We start from the raw sequence: 17,929 nt of genomic DNA on the forward strand, positions 1-17,929 counted from the left end.
TCATTTTATGTTCAGAATTTTAGTTTTATCATATTCTATTTCTACCTTCATTTAGATATATTAGCTTACATGATAAATGTTGGTTTACTTCCTATCCTATACACATTTATAGATGTCTTTCATCATCATTGCCTATTTTGTTTCATACATTGATTTTGAGGTTTTTTTTCTACCTAAAACATTTTCCTTAATAGTTCTTTCATCAGATATCTATGAATAGTAAACCTTCGAATGTTGAAGATATTACTTATTTTTCTTCCAGCTTTCCTTATTGCTAGAAGTCTTCTGTCACTCTAAAGCTCTTTAGTTCTTAATTAACATCTCTTCTCAATATGGTTGATTTTAAGATTGCCTCTTTTTCTGTGGTGTCCTGCAGTTTTCCTCTGTTTCTAACTGTGAATAGTTTTATTTATTCTGTTTGCAGTTTGTGATACTCTCAATCTATTAATTCACATTTTTATCAGCTCTCAGTTTTCAGTCATTATATATATAATGTTTTCAATCAATTATTATGTTTTTAAAAATATGTTTTGTCACCTCTTTTTCCTTTTTTTCAACATTTTTAAAATTCTAATTTTATAAAAACTCATTTTGAATTGTTCATAATTTCAATTTCTTTAGTATACATTCTCCCATTTTGGTTGAGGTGATATATATATACTATCTTCATGGCTTTGAACTTATTTATACAATTATCTGCACATATAACTTCTTTGAGGTTCTCTTTCTCCTATCCATTCTCTCAGTTCTGGAAGTCTGTCTTAAAATAGATGATTGTGTCTGCCTGAACTCTTCAGTGGACACTGGCCATGAACCAATTTTTATATTATTGTCAATTCTTCAGATCTCTGTAAATGTATATGGCTCAATTTTGAAACCAGTAATATAGGCTTGCCTTGTTTTAGTGAAACTCTGACCAAATAAAGTCTGATACTTATGTTTCATTCTGCAATTTTTTGTCTCCATCTTGCTATATTTAGCCCAGTTTGTCTCTCAGTCATGAAGGGCCTTGGGCATAAACTTCCATCCCCATTCAGATCTGAAGGTCTGAGGTCTCCATGGGCAGTATTTGATCCAATCTCTCACCATGGCAGCTCAATTCCATTTTAGTAGTAAGGGTTCTTTGTCTTTTCTTGGCATCTAGAAATGTACGTTCTATGTCTTCAGTATATGTATTAACATTTTTATTATGATTTTTACATAGTGTATCTGTGGTTGGGTTGGGGTGCCTGGTTGGCTGTCAGTATAGCATGTGATGATTGATCTTAGGGCTCTAATTAGAACCCCATATTGGGTGTAAAGATTACTTAAAAATCTTAAAAAAATAATAAAAATAAATAAATAAATAAATAAATAAATAAAATAAAATCTTAGAAAAAAAGTGATTGGGTAACTTGATACATTTTTTATTATATAGACTATGTTTTAAGTATTAAACATGTTTATTTACATAAATTAAAAATCACTTAAAACATTTTACTTTCCAGATTCTCATTAAAATTTAATTTTAATTATTAGGATATGTTAATAGTGGTATATTTTTCCTTTAATTTACTACTATCTAATTCATATTTTATTAAATATATTTACTACCTTTATCTGTTTGCTACATTATTCCTTAACTTACATGTTTTAAATAGTCATTTATTGTGTTAATTTTCATAGGATGAATCTTCAAGAAGAACTGGATAAACTTAAAGTACATATATCTATTGATAAGGCAAAAATACAAGAATTGAATACATGTATGGCAGAGAAGAGAGAAGGTACATTTTTTGTGAGAATAAATATTTAATACAGGGATTTAAAAATTATCTAGTCCTTGATGTTTTATTTTCAATTTATTATAAGAATCTTATCCTTTCCTCCTTCTTTCTAGTGCTTTACTTATTGATATGTTAACATTTTTACTTTTCACAAGAAAATAAAATAGGACACCTAAATGTCAGCTTTATAATTCATAAAGGTGTTTGTTTTTTATTCATCGATAAGATTTACTAGCTATGTTTGTTCAAAGCTATGTTTGTTTCTATAAATTATATAGAATTATTTACTCAATATTACTAATTCATTTATATTTTTGTTTGACATTACATTTTTCTGGAACTCATTTAGTTCCTATCTATTTTCCTGGAATCAATATCATAGAGGTAGAAGAAAACTTAGAGATCTGCAAATCTCTCAACTCCCTGAGGGAATATATCTGTTCCAATTAAAGGATTATTCCTTTGTTAAAATTAAGATAACTATATTTACTCTAAGACTTCAGTCCTTACTGTAATACCTTATTAGAAAAAAGTAAATAAGATTAGGACAGAATTTCTCCTTGTTTAACTTTACTAGAGCTTCATTGTTACCACAATACTTTTTAGGTGTTGACAATTTAACAATTAACTTAATTTGTACTTAATAAGTTTTCATATGCCACTCATCTGCCCATTGTCCCAATTACTGTTGTTACTCCATTTGCTCTTAGTTAGGTCTCTGGTGACTTATCAAAGCCAATGTTTGAAATCTTTTATTTTACACCACTGATTTATATCATATCTCAAGCTTACTCTTTTTTTTTTTTTGCTTCTGAAACATTGGTTTTCCTTTTTTTACCTTCTACTGTTCTACTGTGCTTGCCTGTATTTTCACTGTTTCTTCCACTGGAACTTCCTTCCATTTATTCCTTAACTATTGGAGTACTCTAAAATTATATCCTTGGCTTACTTTTTAAAAATAATAACTATAGTTCCTGGAAAAATTACACATACTTGTATATATTCAAGCAGTAAGAAAGAATTTAAAAAGAAAAGCATCCTAATTCACACTTAAAAATCAAAATTTCAATCTTAATTATCAAGTGAAATCTCTCTTAATACTTATATAGAAAGAATTCTAGGGATTCCTGGGTGACTCAGCAGTTCAGCACATACCTTTGGCCCAGGCGTAATCCTGGAGTCCCAGGATCGAGTCCCGTGTTGGGCTCCGGGCATGGAGGCTGCTTCTCCCTCTGCCTGTCTCTCTCTCTCTCTCTCTCTCTGTCTCATGAATAAATAAATAAAATCTTTAAGAAAAAAAAAAAGAATTCTAGTCAGATAAATTGTGCAAAAAGAAAACCATATGTATGCTATTTTTAAAAAATTATGTTTACAGAATTTACGTATTTTATGTAATTTACGTAATTTACGTTTATTATGGAGAGACATCTGGTTTTCCCTCCTTCTTGTACATCAGTCTTTAGATGTGGCTTGATTTTTCCATGTGAATTTTTAGTTTATTCAACTTGATGTTCCAATATTTAAAGAGTATATATATGTCTTGATATACTTTATTTTAAATCATAATTTTGGATTATCCATGTAATTTATTACTTTTCAATTAAGATTTTCCTGAATTACAAGGAAATGTATTTTTGCATATTCCATTTTTTTATACACTCTAATTCAAGGATATCAGTTGTCTTTATGTTTTGTTACTTTTTGTTTGACTTTCATATCTGTTTTCTTCTAATTCTTTAATCTTTGTCTTTTTCTTTTGCATACAGTTTATTTAAACACTTTTCCTTCATCAGTAATTCAATTTTGAACTCTATCTATCTATCTATCTATCCACACACATACATATATGTACATATATCTTCTTTCCTTTGTTCTTTCTAATATTTCTGTTAAATCCATAATGATGTTTTCTGGTTCTCAGTTTATTTCTTCTGCTCTTCAAATTCTCCACTTTATTTCCTTTGTATATCTTACTATTTCTTTTCTAAGCTCATATTTTATTAAATTCAGGGTTTTGGCAAGTTTTTTTCTTTTTTTTTTCTTCAGAAAGGATTTTAAATCTGTGTTTTGTTAAGTGTCCATATCACTCCACCTACTAGGGAGTGTTTCCTATTCTGGAAGGGGTGATCCCAAAGATTTATTTATTTTTTTTAAAGATTTTATTTATTCATAGAGAGAGAGAGAGAGAGGCAGAGACACAGGCAGAGGGAGAAGCAGGCACCATACAGAGAGCCTGACGTGGGACTCGATCCGGGTCTCCAGGATCACGCCCTGGGCTGCAGGCGGCCCTAAACCGCTGCGCCACTGGGGCTGCCCCCAAAGATTTAAACTGGTATTTGACTTTACATATAGCAACATGGTGGCTCTTATTTTCACTAAGAACCATTTCTTCTGCTCTTCATTCCTCCTGTAGATCCAGATTTACTTTTGGTGTCATTTTCTATTTTCCCAAAGGATTCCTTTTAGTATTTATATAGTGCACATCTGCTGGTGATGGATTCTTTCCACTTTTATACCTGAAAAAGCAATCTTTGTTTTCTTTTTGAAAGATATTTTCACCAAGTATAGAATTATGCATTGGCAGTTTTTTTTTTCCATTCAATACTTAAGAAAATTTGTTCTACTACTTCTGTCTTAAAATGTTTCCAGTGATAATTATATCATTCTTATCTTTTTTTCAGAGGTATGTAACATTTCTTTTTTTTCCCACACTCTGGTATTGGGGGAATGAACTATTCTTGGGCCTGTGTGAATTTTGAAGATTGTTTCCTCTAGTATTTTTAGGGGGATCTTTTTTTGGGTCATTTACACACATTCCTGTGCTGATCAATATTTAGGTGAAGACTTGAGAAGGAACCTTTTATAGATCTTCAGAGCTCTCCCTCTCTCTGAGCAGATTTGTGTTCTTAGACACTTTATCCTGCACCTCAATCTTCCTTGGACTCTGGGATCCCTGGACTCTGGGATCTCAAGTTCCCAGTTTGCTTCAAGCTAAGAAGATCACCAAATTCCATTTAGTCCCACATTTTTGTGCTGTAGCCTGGAAGGTCTCTAGGCAGTATGCGGGAGCCATGATTGAGTTCATTCCTTTTGTTTGACCACTCTCAGGGATGACTTCCTCTCATTGTTTTATGCCCAATGTCTGACAACCATTGTTTTCATCTGTTTTCTCTAGTTTTAGTTGTTCCATGTGGATGGGTAAATCTGGTGCCTCTGCTACTTACTTTTATTGTCATTAAGCTTGTTTTCCCTGGATGAAAATCCCAAATCTATATGAATAGTAGCCTTTTTCCACGTACCAGATATATTTTTCTTATTTCCCGCTACCTGTTTTCCCCTGGCTATCTTTACAATGATTTCAAAAGTTCTGCATATTTTTAAAAAAATCTCATTACCTTTCCTAGCAAATCAGTTCTGCCTCCTCTAACTTCCCACATGAGCACTGTAAGCCCCTACCACACTAAATTTCTCTTTATACTAAAGATTGCAATTCATGGTGTAGTGAATCTGCTACAATCCCACAGTATCTCTGTTAGGAGCTTACCTGAGCTGAACTGCCAGATGTCCACATAACTGACTTAAGATCATAAGCCAAAATGAAAGTAATAGTCAAGCCTTTAATCACTTACTATATAAGCAAGAGGCTAAAGTAGAGAAAGTGCCAACTCCCTCTGTTCTGTCTTCCCCCTGGAACTGTAGGCCAGTTGAGGATCAGATGGATCAACACAGAGCTGTTGTCTTACAGCCAAGGAGCCCTGAGCTAAAGTCTCCTGCATTTTTATTGATGTGGGTCTTTGGGGAGAAAAAAGGGCAGGGCTAGGAGAGGGAAGGTACTGAGTACTGAATCAGATGGAAGAACAATATTTCAAGGTTACCTCCACCCCAGCTACCAGATAAGATCTTGGCAGGGGGATTTGAAGAGGCCCTCAGCCAAAGGGCTGCCAGGCAGTAAGGAGATCTTCACCTGCAGCCTCGTGGAGGCACCTAGGCTAGGAGCACAGATACGCACATGAATATGGTTGGCCAGGGGGAGCCTGAGTCCTTGACTGTAACTCCTTCAGGGACTGGAGTCCATTGGCCGTGTACCGGGTCTGTCCGGGGAGGGCAGCTTTTCCTCACAGGGCTTTCTGGGTAAAGAGTGTAATACATATGGTCAGGCCTGAAAAATCACATATAGGATTAGGTTTAGAACAGGAATCCTCGACCTTTACCACAAATGCATGAGTGTGTTCATAAAAACACTGTTAATGGCTTCATTGAAAGCTGAAGGCCTGGGATGCCTGGGTGGCTCAGTTAGTTAAGCATCTATCTTTGGCTCAGGTCATGGTTCCAGTGTGCTGGAATCCAGCCCCATGTCAGGCTCCCTACTCAATGGGGATCTTGTTTCTCCCCTCCCTCTGCCACTCCCCTACTTGTGCACATGCGCTCTCTCTCTCTTTCAAATAAATAAATAAAATCTTTTAGAAAAAGAAAGGTGAAGTCCTGCTTATTAATAAAAGAACAAAAGAAGCAAATGTGAAAACTCACAAACAATAGCAAGCTTTCTTTTCTTTCTTTGTATGTGTGTGTGTGTGTGTGTGTGTGTGTGTGTGTGTGTGTGTGTGTGTTGTGTTTGGGTTGGCTGAAGCAGATCTCTTTGCTGCAAGTCATCTGGTCCAGCTCTTTTTCAGGCTGCAAGTGGAGTTTACTTCTGCTCCACTGTCTATTTCTTGGCTACAGAGGGACAAATATAAATGTACAGAGCCTCTTAAGCCTAGATTTGGAACTGGCACATTGTAACTTCTATTCACATTCATTTTATTAAATACAGCTAGCAACAATTTGTATGTTTTATCCATTTTAGTTTCTTTGGAGGGATGGGAGACTATTTCAGACTTTTTAGACCCTCATCCATAAACTTTCTAGAAGTCCTTTTGTCCAGCTGAAAGGATCTACTAAACATCATATTACTTTTAGAGATTGTCAAGAAGAGGCCTGACAGTCACATCCAGGGCCATGCCTTAATGTCAAAATCTCAGATTTGGCCTTTCCTGCCAATGTGTCAGTGGTTGCTCATTTGATATGGTGAGAAACTTTCATTTCCAACCCTGAAAGTACTGGAACGTATGCACTTCTGAATACCTATGGCCGCTCCTTTCTGAGCTCAGTTCTTTCCTATAAACCCAGTCAAAATCAACTCCTGCTATCAGCAGAACACTGGAACATCCTCACTCATTGTTACAAATTAATCAGCTACATTTTTGTCTTCCATGTTATGTCAGATGGCAGTTTGCCAAATGTTTGCCACTACATAGCATGGGTCAGTTTTCTCAGCCTCCTGAAACATTCTTTGGCACCCACCACCTAGTCCCAAAATTGATGCCACATAATTTTAGGTTTTTATTATAGCTATGCCCAGCAGCTTTTGCTATAGTGTAAACAACCACAAAATTTCAGTGACTTGCAATAATGTACATTATTTTTTTGTTCATGGTTTCTGCAGATCAGCTGGAGCATATGTGCTTCAGGCTGAAGTTCTGTTATTTGTTTGGAGCATATTTGGCTCACATGGTTCTACATGTCTCAGTCTCAGGCCCAGGTTGAAGGAGGCAGTGACTATCTGGACATATTCTTTTCAAAGCAGATGCTGGAAATTGCCAAGGGAAGAGGAGAAATACCTAAGTTCTAGGTTTATAACAGGCACTCTCTTATTTATACCCACATTCCTTTGGTCAGTACAACTCATATGACCATGCTCAAGCTCAGCGTCAGTGGAGTAGGGGTCTCTACTCCACCCATAAAGGTAGAGAAGAATGGAGGAAGCATTTGCTGACTAATACTCTACCATAGTGTGATATCAAAGTATGAACCAAAAGCATTTGCTGTTTTTCAAGTATATACTGCTCAAAATAATAGTATACTATAGTGGCATATTTTAGGGTGGCAACCCTAAAGGTATTTTCTTATGGCAACCAATCATAATGAAAATAGATTTTTAGAAATAATTTGATAAAATAGCTAAAAGAATCTACAAGGGGGAAAAATTGCAGAAGAATTTAGATTAATTTGTTAATGTAATCTAAGAGAATTAAGAGAAAAAAACATAGAAAGAAAGGTAAGTTTATCTGTTAGGAGAGAATATGAATCAGAATGAATTTTTATAGTAGGAATGAAAGTGAGGCATTTAAAACCAAAACATTAAAAATAAATCTCTAGAAGTGTGAAACATGTGCTCACATATCTAATATAGGACAAAAATAGAACTGCATATTTCTAACTAGGTCTTCTTGGTTCGTTTCTCAAATCCTGAGACCCTTGAATGAGAGAAGAATCAAAGGGCAGAGTGGGTTCCTTGTTCCCCTCTATCATCTGGGCCTAGCTACTTGGCTATTCTTTGTGAAACCTGTTAAAGCGAGAAACTAAAGTCTTCCACAGAAGTGAACGTGGTCAACCAGTCCACCAGTGGACTTTGCACACACCCAGGAGCACAAAGCAGCAACCAAATTCATTTTTGAATCAGTCTTATTTTATTGGAATTATTTAGCTGTTTTTAGCATTTATGCTCTTTGAGCATAGAACTATTTTATTCTTATTTTTTAAGAGTAAATATTTCAGTTAGAACTATAGTAGATATTTAAATGACTTGAACAGCTGAATTGTATTTGCATATTATTTCTATATTGCTGAAAGAGTGTTGTAAATGAATTCAGCACCATGGTGTTAGGGGACTAGAAAAAGAAACTTGGGAACCAATAGATTATTATCAAGGTAAAGGTACATATTCCCCAGGTGGCAAATTCTACCTATTCCAGCTTTTATTATCCTTAGGATAGTGTTCTATTTATTTCATGAGTACAGAAGTTTTAATTGGATATGTCATGTTTCAAAGACAAAAGAAATGCCTAATTCACTCTAACAAACTTGTTAGTCACTGTTTATACCAAGAGGATTTCTACTCTACAGAGAATAATATTGTTTTTTTTCTCCTTTGTTGATGAATCAAAGTTTTACACTGACCTACAGCAGCCAAGCATACTTTAAAGCAAAATCACCTCAGTCTAGCACAGATACGTATCCTTTTAGCTTTATATATTCTTGTTTGCCCTTCTTTTTTGATTCTTTAAGAAATGTTGTATCTGAAAAATAATTCAACAAGGAAACATTAAATTTGTCACAATAATTTATCTGATTAGAAAACATTTATGTTTTAATGTATTTAAATTTTGATAGTATTAACTGAAATTTTATGATTATTTTTTTCCTTTAATTTTGATATGTTGTAGATTTTTGTTCGTTTGAAAAGGTTTTAGTAGTCATATGCATGGAGAGTATAGGAATCATTTGTAGAAACAACTTCACCTGTTATCTGGGTTTGTACGTGTTATAAAGTGACAGTTTTCCTGGAAATGTGATTTTTATGATTTACTCTGCTTAGTGCATGATTTTTTACCTGGAAAAGAGGTGGGGGCAGGGGGCTGTTACAGTTTCAATTCACCCTAATTCGGGTAGTGTTTGCTTTGTTCAGCAATCACTCTGATCCTCCTGGCAGGGAACAAGATCCAGAGAACAAAACTAGTAGTGACTAGATAAGAAGGCAGCGAATTCCGCTTTTAAGGCAAAGGAGGAATAGTCTACAAAAGAATGAAAATAGGAATAAAAGTATAGCATTGTTAACCTGAAGATCTGTTGTACCTTTGAAAATCTTACACTGGGAAAAAAAGACACTACAAAGGTATGTAATTATGTGACTGAAATCTTGGAAAAGGTTACCATTTAGTTTCCAGCCAAATACTTTGACAATAAAATAGATTAGATTATTCATAGTTGAGAAAACTTAGAACCCTTTTCCTTAAAATGACAGGACACTGTTTCAGCAGTATATGATGTGCCGTAATATATTATTTATTCTCTACCAGAACAACTCTGTAGAAACGATGAAGATGATGGGGTCAAGAAGAGTACTCCAGAGAAGAATGGGAAAGAAATGTCGGAGCAGACATTGCAGAAGGTAGTCTAATCTTTAAGATATTGAGCTGAGGAAGTTAAATCTGAATTTTAACATAAAGGATTATATTTTAAAAAGAGGGCTCATGAACTTAAACCTTGTGTGAATCCTTAATTTAAATTCATAATTCAAAATCATTCACTTGCCAAATGGGTTAAACAAAATCAATGTTAGTGAAATAAATGTGGAAACACTTGTGCTTCTATTGACATAGATTAAAAATATCTTCAAAGATGAAATGAAGAGAATGATAATAGAAATTATAAAAATTTTTGCTATATGTGCTTATTACCAGTTTAAAATGTGACATGAGACTTATATTAAAAAAGCATATAGATTTGCAATTTTGAACTATTAAAACTGAATGTAGTTTTAGCTTCAATAAAGTAAAATGGTAATATGTTTATAATTTAATTTTAAACTTAAAAATATACATGACTCATTTCATTTTAGATAGAAATTTATGCCCACATAATTTAGAATAGTTTTGCCTGTTTTAATAGAATCACTCATACAAACCCTGCTGCCACTTTACATTAATGCCTGTAATTAACAATAAAATGTTCTTTAAAAATCTTAACACTTACTTTTACAATTTTATACTTAATTCATATTTTTGTGTATAAATACATTCTTATCAAGATCAGTTAAGTTGGCTTGGTTGCATTTTAGCACGCTTTGTTATTGTTATAAAGAAAATATTTTTTTAATTGGTTGTAATTTGCTATGCTAGATACTTAGATAAAGCTGGAAATACACAAATATATAAGTAAAAATATTAATGAGGCTACTTATATTTCTTACATCTGTGAAATGACTTATAGGAAATCTCGTGACTTAGAACAGATGATGTGATCCCTTATACTTCTAACACTTGCTATACATCAGGTAACAAAGGCTGTCATCTCATTATTACTGAATAAAACATAGCAGGTTAACACAATAACATACAGAATAAATGCTCACATTCCTTTATCGTAAGGTAAAACGAGTAACTGAAAGAATATATGCATTATCAGCTGGAAGGCCATACAGTTTGCACTAGCTTATCTTCTTTGTTTCAGAACAGTATTTTTATTTGCTGGGATTTGTATAATTTTTCTCTCTATGGCTTATAATAGTATATTGCTATCTACCACTTCCTTAGGGTAGAAACCCTAAAGAAATCCATTATTTAATTCTAACTGCCGTAAATGGCTACTTCCATAGTGGATCCAGAAACCCATTTTAAGTTCTAAAAAGCCAACAGGAATTATTTGCACTGGACCGTACTAATTTGTCACTTTTTAAAAATGTTAACCTAATGTACTTATGTGAGTCATGATTTAACCTTCTTTAGTTGGGTTTCCTGATTTTAAAAGTATGTATTGTAAAACATTCAAAATAGGTTTAAAAGATAGTAACAATATGAAAACATTTGTTTACATAGTAGAAATGAAACATATATAATTGTTTTAAGTAATGTATTAACATTTTACACTGTTATGGCATGAATTGAGCTCCCCCCACCCAATATTATTATGTCAAAGTCCTAATTCCCAGTATCTCAGAAGATGACTGTATTTGAGGATGAGGTCTTCAAAGAGGTAAAGTTAAAATGAGATTATTGGGGTTTAAACTACCCAGTCTGTGATATTTTCTTATGGCAGCCCTAGAAAAGTATTACAGACACTTTACAAAGTCAGGTGTTTTATCTCCATTTTGAAAGAGGCCATCTTTTTTGGTAAATTATTATGATCTGTACTGGAGGAAAAGTATGCACATGAGCTGATTTACAGACAAACCAAATGCCTTTAACAAATCCCTAGACTTTCCTTCTCAAATATATTGAAATTTTCCTTTTGTTTCTGGAGGTTTAATATCAGTTTAACAATAATTTTTAAGAGTATACCTTTCCCTTTCTAAAGAGTTTAGAAGTACTGTCTCTGTTTTATTTTTCCTCCATTTTAACTTAAATGCAAATAATTTTGGCCAGTTTTTAGGATTAAACATGGATTCACATTAGGCAGTTAACAGACTTAAACATTTTAAATGTTAACAGATTTTAAAGATATTTATCCAATGGTATATAAAATTTTTATGAGTTGCACCCAAACTTAAATGGATTTTAGTCAAAAGACAAAGATAATGCTCATTTCTAGAATTGAAATCTCATATTTAAGATGTTTGTTATATTTGTTCATAACCTGTTATATTTTAATCAAAAGTACAAAGTTGATTTAAGTGCTAATTCAACAATGTTTAGTGCAAGTAATCTTATCTCAGTTTAAGTAATTTTATTAAGTAGCATAATTGCTTATTTACATAAAATAGATTTTAAAAAATACAGTCTATTTTACTTACTCTATCATGGAGTCTAACATGCTAAAATATTTTTGAAAATACACTGTTGTTTGCAGTGATTAAAACCACTAAGAAACTGAAGAAACTGTAGAAAGGTGATATTCTCTATTCTATAGTATTTTTTACTAAATAGAGAATAAAATTTGACATAAAATGATTTTGAAAAAGTAAGCAGTTTTTAGCTAGAATTCATGTGTTCTTGAAAATGATGTTTAGGAAACAACTTACATCTTTCCCACCATAACTAAATCCAGTAAACTGGAAAGCAATAAGAATATCTGTAAGTTTCATCTTGCAGACTTCTAGAATATTTTAAGTTACTGGTTGTCAATACATCAAGTATGTTTCTCCTTGGAAGAATTGTCTTAAAAGTAAAATGAGTCCATATAGTGTTCCAATCATTTAGGTTTCTTGCTTTACCCCAGTCCTTTGTTCATTTTCCATATGTATCTATGGCTTGTAGAGTAGCCTGAGGGGCACAAAATCTTGAATTTGAATTCCATTTCAAAGCAGGAAATGTTTACCTCTCTGCATTATTTAAGTTTTCAGAGACTCAATTCCCTCCTCTGGAAAAATAATTATTGGCTATACTTACCTCACATGGTTTTGAGGTGATCTGAAGAGATCATGTTTATGAAACCATCTTATAAATGGTAAACTGTACTTTACAAACAATAGTGATTCTTTATTTTTCAAGATTTAAATTGAAATCAACTCCTCCTTGAAGTTTTCATACTCATGGCTTAGAATTAATTGCTCTGTCCTTTTTGCCCAGACTTATGATACTTAGATCCTATCCTTTATCAGATTTATTTATGCAAGTGTCTTTCTTTCAAATAGTTTTTGAAATTTCTTAAAGTCAGAAATTATATGTTTTCATTTCTATGTCCTACAGTGTGAACAATGTATACTGAAATAAATGAGTGCAATCTTGGAATAACTATAAATTTAAGTTGTTGGGGATGCCTGAGTGGCTCAGTGGTTTGGCACCTGCCTTCGGCCCAGGGTGTGATCCTGGAGACTCGGGATCGAGTCCCACGTTTGGCTCCCTGCGTGGAGCCTGCTTCTGTCTCTCTGCCTGTGTCTCTGCCTCTCTCTCTGTATCTCTTATTAATAGATTTTTAAAAATCTTTAAAAAATAAATAAATAAATTTAAGTTGTTAGACTTTTTCTTGTATAAACTAAGGACCTCATGACTACTAAAATTATATTTTTCTAATTTAGAATAATGCAGCCTTGATAGATTATATTTTATATAGGTAATCATTTTTTCAGATGATTGTTAGATATTGAAGAAAATTATTTTATTAATGAAGTTTCTCTATATCTATTTTTAGACTTTTTGTATAAATTGCTTTTCTCTGAAAATAATTTTTTTCACAATAGTCTATATAGCCAAAGCATTTATCTCAGAAAACTCTGCAAAGTTTATTAGTATACTTAGTTCTGTATCACTTTGTGTAGAATTTTAACTTCTTTTACCATCTGTCCTTCATTCAACAGATGTATTATTGCATTTTATAATGTATTTATCTACACCGCCTTAGAATTATTTAGAAATTAAGTACTTTAGATTTATTTTGTCCTTGTGCTAAGTGTAATTTTACTTTCATAAATTAGAAATGATAAAAAATATACAGCAGATTATGGTTTTGGACTTTTAAGAGAATAAATTAAACTCTTCTGTTTAGGTCGTTGAATTGGAAAATCGGCTACAATCTTTTGAGAAAGGGTCAAGAAAATTAAAAGAAGGAAATAAAAAATTAATGAAAGAAAATGACTTCCTGAAATCCCTCTTAAAACAGCAACAAGAAGATGCAGAGGACAGAGGAAAAGAGCTAGAACAGCTACAAAAGGGGAGTAAAGAAGTAGAAAAAGATAAAGCTGAACTTCAGGTAAAAATCAGTGAGCTGGAGAGAGAAGTCACTTCCCTAAGGAGACAGGTGGCAGAAGCTAATGGGCTGAGAAATGAAAATGAAGAGCTGATGAATTCAATAGAGAAATTGGAGCATTCAGCAGACAAAGCTAAATCTGAGATGGCCACCACGGAAGCAAGATCTGGACAATACGATTGTAAGACAACCACTACCAAGGTTAAATTTAAAGCTGCGAAAAAAAAGTGCTCTGTGGGTCGTTACCACACTGTTCTCAATCACTCCATCAAGGTTATGAGCAATGTGTTTGAGAACCTCAGCAAGGACGGCTGGGAGGATGTGAGTGAAAGCAGGTAAGGCTCTCATTAACTTAGCTCTGTGGTGGGGACACTGTGCATATGTAAAGCACCAGCAAATGGAGATTGAATTTCAACTACTGTCGATTTGGTATTCAGAAAAAATACTGTCAGATCCTTTGAAATATCTTGGGAGGTCTTGTTCTGAGCTTATTGACTGAAATTTGCATGCAAAATTAGCCACAACTGCATGAGTATTTGAATAGGTGCCAGGAAACCCAAAAGAAGGCAATGCTTGATTTCTTCCAGTGATGCTATTTTCATGCAGTCATGAGGCTTGAAATTGACAGTTTGGCAGGTTGATTTAATTTGCTGGCCCTTTGCATATTCACCACTGACAGCTAAGGATTCCCAGGCAAGCCTACTAAGTCGGTTTAGTTATCTTGTGACATGCCAACCTGGGAGGAGAAACATTTTTCCCCCTTAATTTAGTTAGATAAATTTTGAATGACCCATTTCAGCTTGTTACCAGATGTCTACAAGCTGTTTAACATCCTTTAAATTAAGAACCATCTTCACTAATTATTTCATGTATGTATTATGCAAAGTCATTGTACTAACTTTAATTGAATGGTAGTTAAAAATTAGTTCTTTAAAGTTAAAGCCCTATAAATTCCTAGTCTTAAGTTGTATAACACTTAGCGAATAGCAACAGGAGAATACTAAAAATCTGTAATATTTCTTTTCCTCACTCCTGGCTATACATTACTATACGTACTTGAAGCACATCAATAAAACCACAAAGGCAAATGGATAGTAGAATACTTCTTTCTATACCTAGATAATAGGGAAGTTCAATGTTGCCAGAATTGCTAACAGACAAATTGAACAATTTTCCATAAGTCTGTCTTGTTTTGTAATAGCATGTATTTTCTTTTATTTTTCCAAGCTGTCTTTTTTAATCCCCAGAAGAGATCTGTTTTAGGTTTGGATGTCCCTAGATAGTGTAGGGGTGAAAGAGTTTTCCCTTCTTCCTTTCTAGGTTCTTAGACTGGTCTAAAAATGAAATTGATACAATACAGATTAACAGGAAGAAAACAAATAAAAGTTTACAAACATGCATGCCTTCTGTATACATGGGAGAGACCCAAGGAAACTGAATAACTCCCCCACATGGCCAAAACCACCACCTTAAATATGATCTTCAGTGAAAGACAAAAGAAGATGGGGTCAGAGTCATTATGGGAGGTTATCAGGAAAAAGTACAGTAAAAAAAGGGGGAATCAGATTTTTATACAGATTTAAGTTATTGTCTTCTTTACAAGAATCTTTAGAACTGTAGGGTCATCCATTTCTTCCTGGTACAAGGAGAGCATCACACTTGAAAATGGAGATTTTTCTTATACACGTAAATGTCTCTTACAAAACGGTAACTTCTACTTGTCCTATATTTACAGTTGCCAGTTTGCAGCAATTCTTTTTTTTTTTTTTTTTTTTTTTTTTTTATGATAGTCACACAGAGAGAGAGAGAGAGAGGCAGAGACATAGGCAGAGGGAGAAGCAGGCTCCATGCACCGGGAGCCCGATGTGGGATTCGATCCCGGGTCTCCAGGATCGCGCCCTGGGCCAAAGGCAGGCGCTAAACCGCTGTGCCACCCAGGGATCCCCAGTTTGCAGCAATTCTTATGTCAAAGACATATATTGGGGTGGCAAATTCTGCTCCCCTGTGATCCCACCTTTGAAACTTCCCCAAGAAATATCACAGTCCAGAAGCCAAGCTGATAGATTGTTCCATATCTCAAAGATCCAGCCTCTGTCCTGAGAATATGCCATCTTAAACAGTTGTGTTTTATTTCAGGAGGTGGGTCCTGCAGGTGGGCTCCCAAAGTCAGACCTATTTTGTGTGAGACATCAAGCATTTAAAAAGGCATTCTTATAGAAGCAAAATAAAAACAAAGGTTAATGATTGGAGCAGATTATAAACCCAATCAGAGTCTTGAGGGCAGCCAGTAGAAAGAAGACATTCATAAGATAGGAGTTGAAGCACTTGAATGTGTCTGATGATGTCGTTGGTTATTTAGGTAAATTTCTGAGTGGCCCATACAGCAACAGACATGAAGACCATCTAAACCTGAGCTGTTGTGGTGGTTTCTCTGATGTTTATAGCAAGTGATCTAGCTTCAGTTTGCAGGGCTTCTGGAGAAAAGGCAGCTTGAGTTCTCAGTGATTCCAAGTCAAAAGTAGAAAGACTTGGAATTTGTTTGGAGAGTCATAGCCAGATATTTGAGGAAACCAGAAGAATTCATGGTTCAATCCAGATTATAGACAAACAACAAATCCTCAAGGCAATTAATCAGAATTAGAATCTAATATCCATAAAGTATGTTATTGAAACATAATTATTCTCTTTGAAATCACCCTAATTTCCACTAAAGATAGCTAAATTAAGGCTAATTTGTTTGCGAAATAAGCTTCATTTCAATAAACTTGGTCTGATTATTTATGTAAGTCCGACAAAGAATTCACTATATTCACTATATTTTAAATCTGCTTTACTGGAATTTTTCATAAAGAGTTTCAGACAGAACTTTTCAAAGCTTCTCAAGGCCAAAATGCCAATCCAAGGTTGCCAACCAACTTTACCAGCAATAATTATACATTTGGGTAAATTTCTCTCTTCTTGAGGTTCCCAAAATGTCCTGAGGTTTCTTCACCTGCTAAGAAGTGACCTTCCTTACGGGGTAAGGCTGCTGGGAACCCTGTAAGCAGGGTACTAGGCTCTTTTCCCAAAAAGTTTTATTGGCTCCATAAAGTCATCTTAGTTCCTAAAAAGCTGTCTGTCTGGTCATATCTGAGTCTGCATGCTTCTCTCAAACATTCCAGTCAAAACCTTGGTAATATACTCAACGTTTCCAATTCTGTCATGTTACAAAGAGAACAGATTCATGTAGAATTTATGCAAAAAAAAAAAAGATTTCTTGAAAATATAAGAATACTTACTAAGAATTTCCAAATTCTGTAGTGATCACCTAGGGCAAAAATGATAAATGTTTCCCTTTGTTTGCAAAGATTCATTTTACCAAATTGTTGTAAGTCACTGTTAGCTTAAGAGGAAAAAAGTTTTCTCAGATCTAGAAAAACAAAATAGTAAAAAAAAAATTAGTGATAAAATAAAGTCACAAAAATTATAATCATTCTCATTAGTTCACTGAGTCCCATGTGACCAATTTTTGTTCTGCTTGAATCCAGTTTTTCTGTTAATTCTGGAAACTCTTAACAATTCAGTTAAAGTTATCAGAAACCCATATTTTGGAATATTTTCCATGAGTCTCCTTGGAGATCAAGCATATTCCAAACATTTTTGCAAAAGTTTTAGAATAGGGGCTCCTGAGTGGCTCAGTTGGTTATGCGTCCAACTCCTGATTTTAGCTTAGGTCATAATCTCAGGGTTATAACATCAGGCTCCTTGCTGGGCATGGAGCTTCCTCAAGATTCTCTCTCTTTTTCTTTTTTTTAATAATAAATTTATTTTTTATTGGTGTTCAATTTGCCAACATACAGAATAACACCCAGTGCTCATCCCGTCAAGTGCCCCCCTCAGTGCCCGTCACACATTCTCTTTCTCAATCTCTCTCTCTCTTTCTCTCTTTACCCCTCCCCTCTCCA

General features: G+C 34.1%; 1 protein-coding gene across 13 annotated transcripts in view; it reads left to right on the top strand.

Moving 5' to 3' along the window:
• The window catches only part of CNTLN (centlein), a 316,659-nt gene that overhangs the window by 198,939 nt on the left and 99,791 nt on the right, over positions 1 to 17,929 (top strand). For all 13 annotated transcript variants that reach the window (XM_077912082.1, XM_077912073.1, XM_077912077.1 and 10 more), the window contains 3 exons: positions 1,666 to 1,766; positions 9,662 to 9,753; positions 13,785 to 14,320. In XM_077912082.1, coding sequence (XP_077768208.1) covers positions 1,666 to 1,766; positions 9,662 to 9,753; positions 13,785 to 14,320 — 729 coding nt within the window. The remainder of the gene's footprint in view (positions 1 to 1,665; positions 1,767 to 9,661; positions 9,754 to 13,784; positions 14,321 to 17,929) is intronic.

The sequence above is a fragment of the Canis aureus genome, chromosome 10 (assembly GCF_053574225.1).
Source record: "Canis aureus isolate CA01 chromosome 10, VMU_Caureus_v.1.0, whole genome shotgun sequence".
In the NCBI taxonomy this organism is placed as follows: domain Eukaryota; kingdom Metazoa; phylum Chordata; class Mammalia; order Carnivora; family Canidae; genus Canis; species Canis aureus.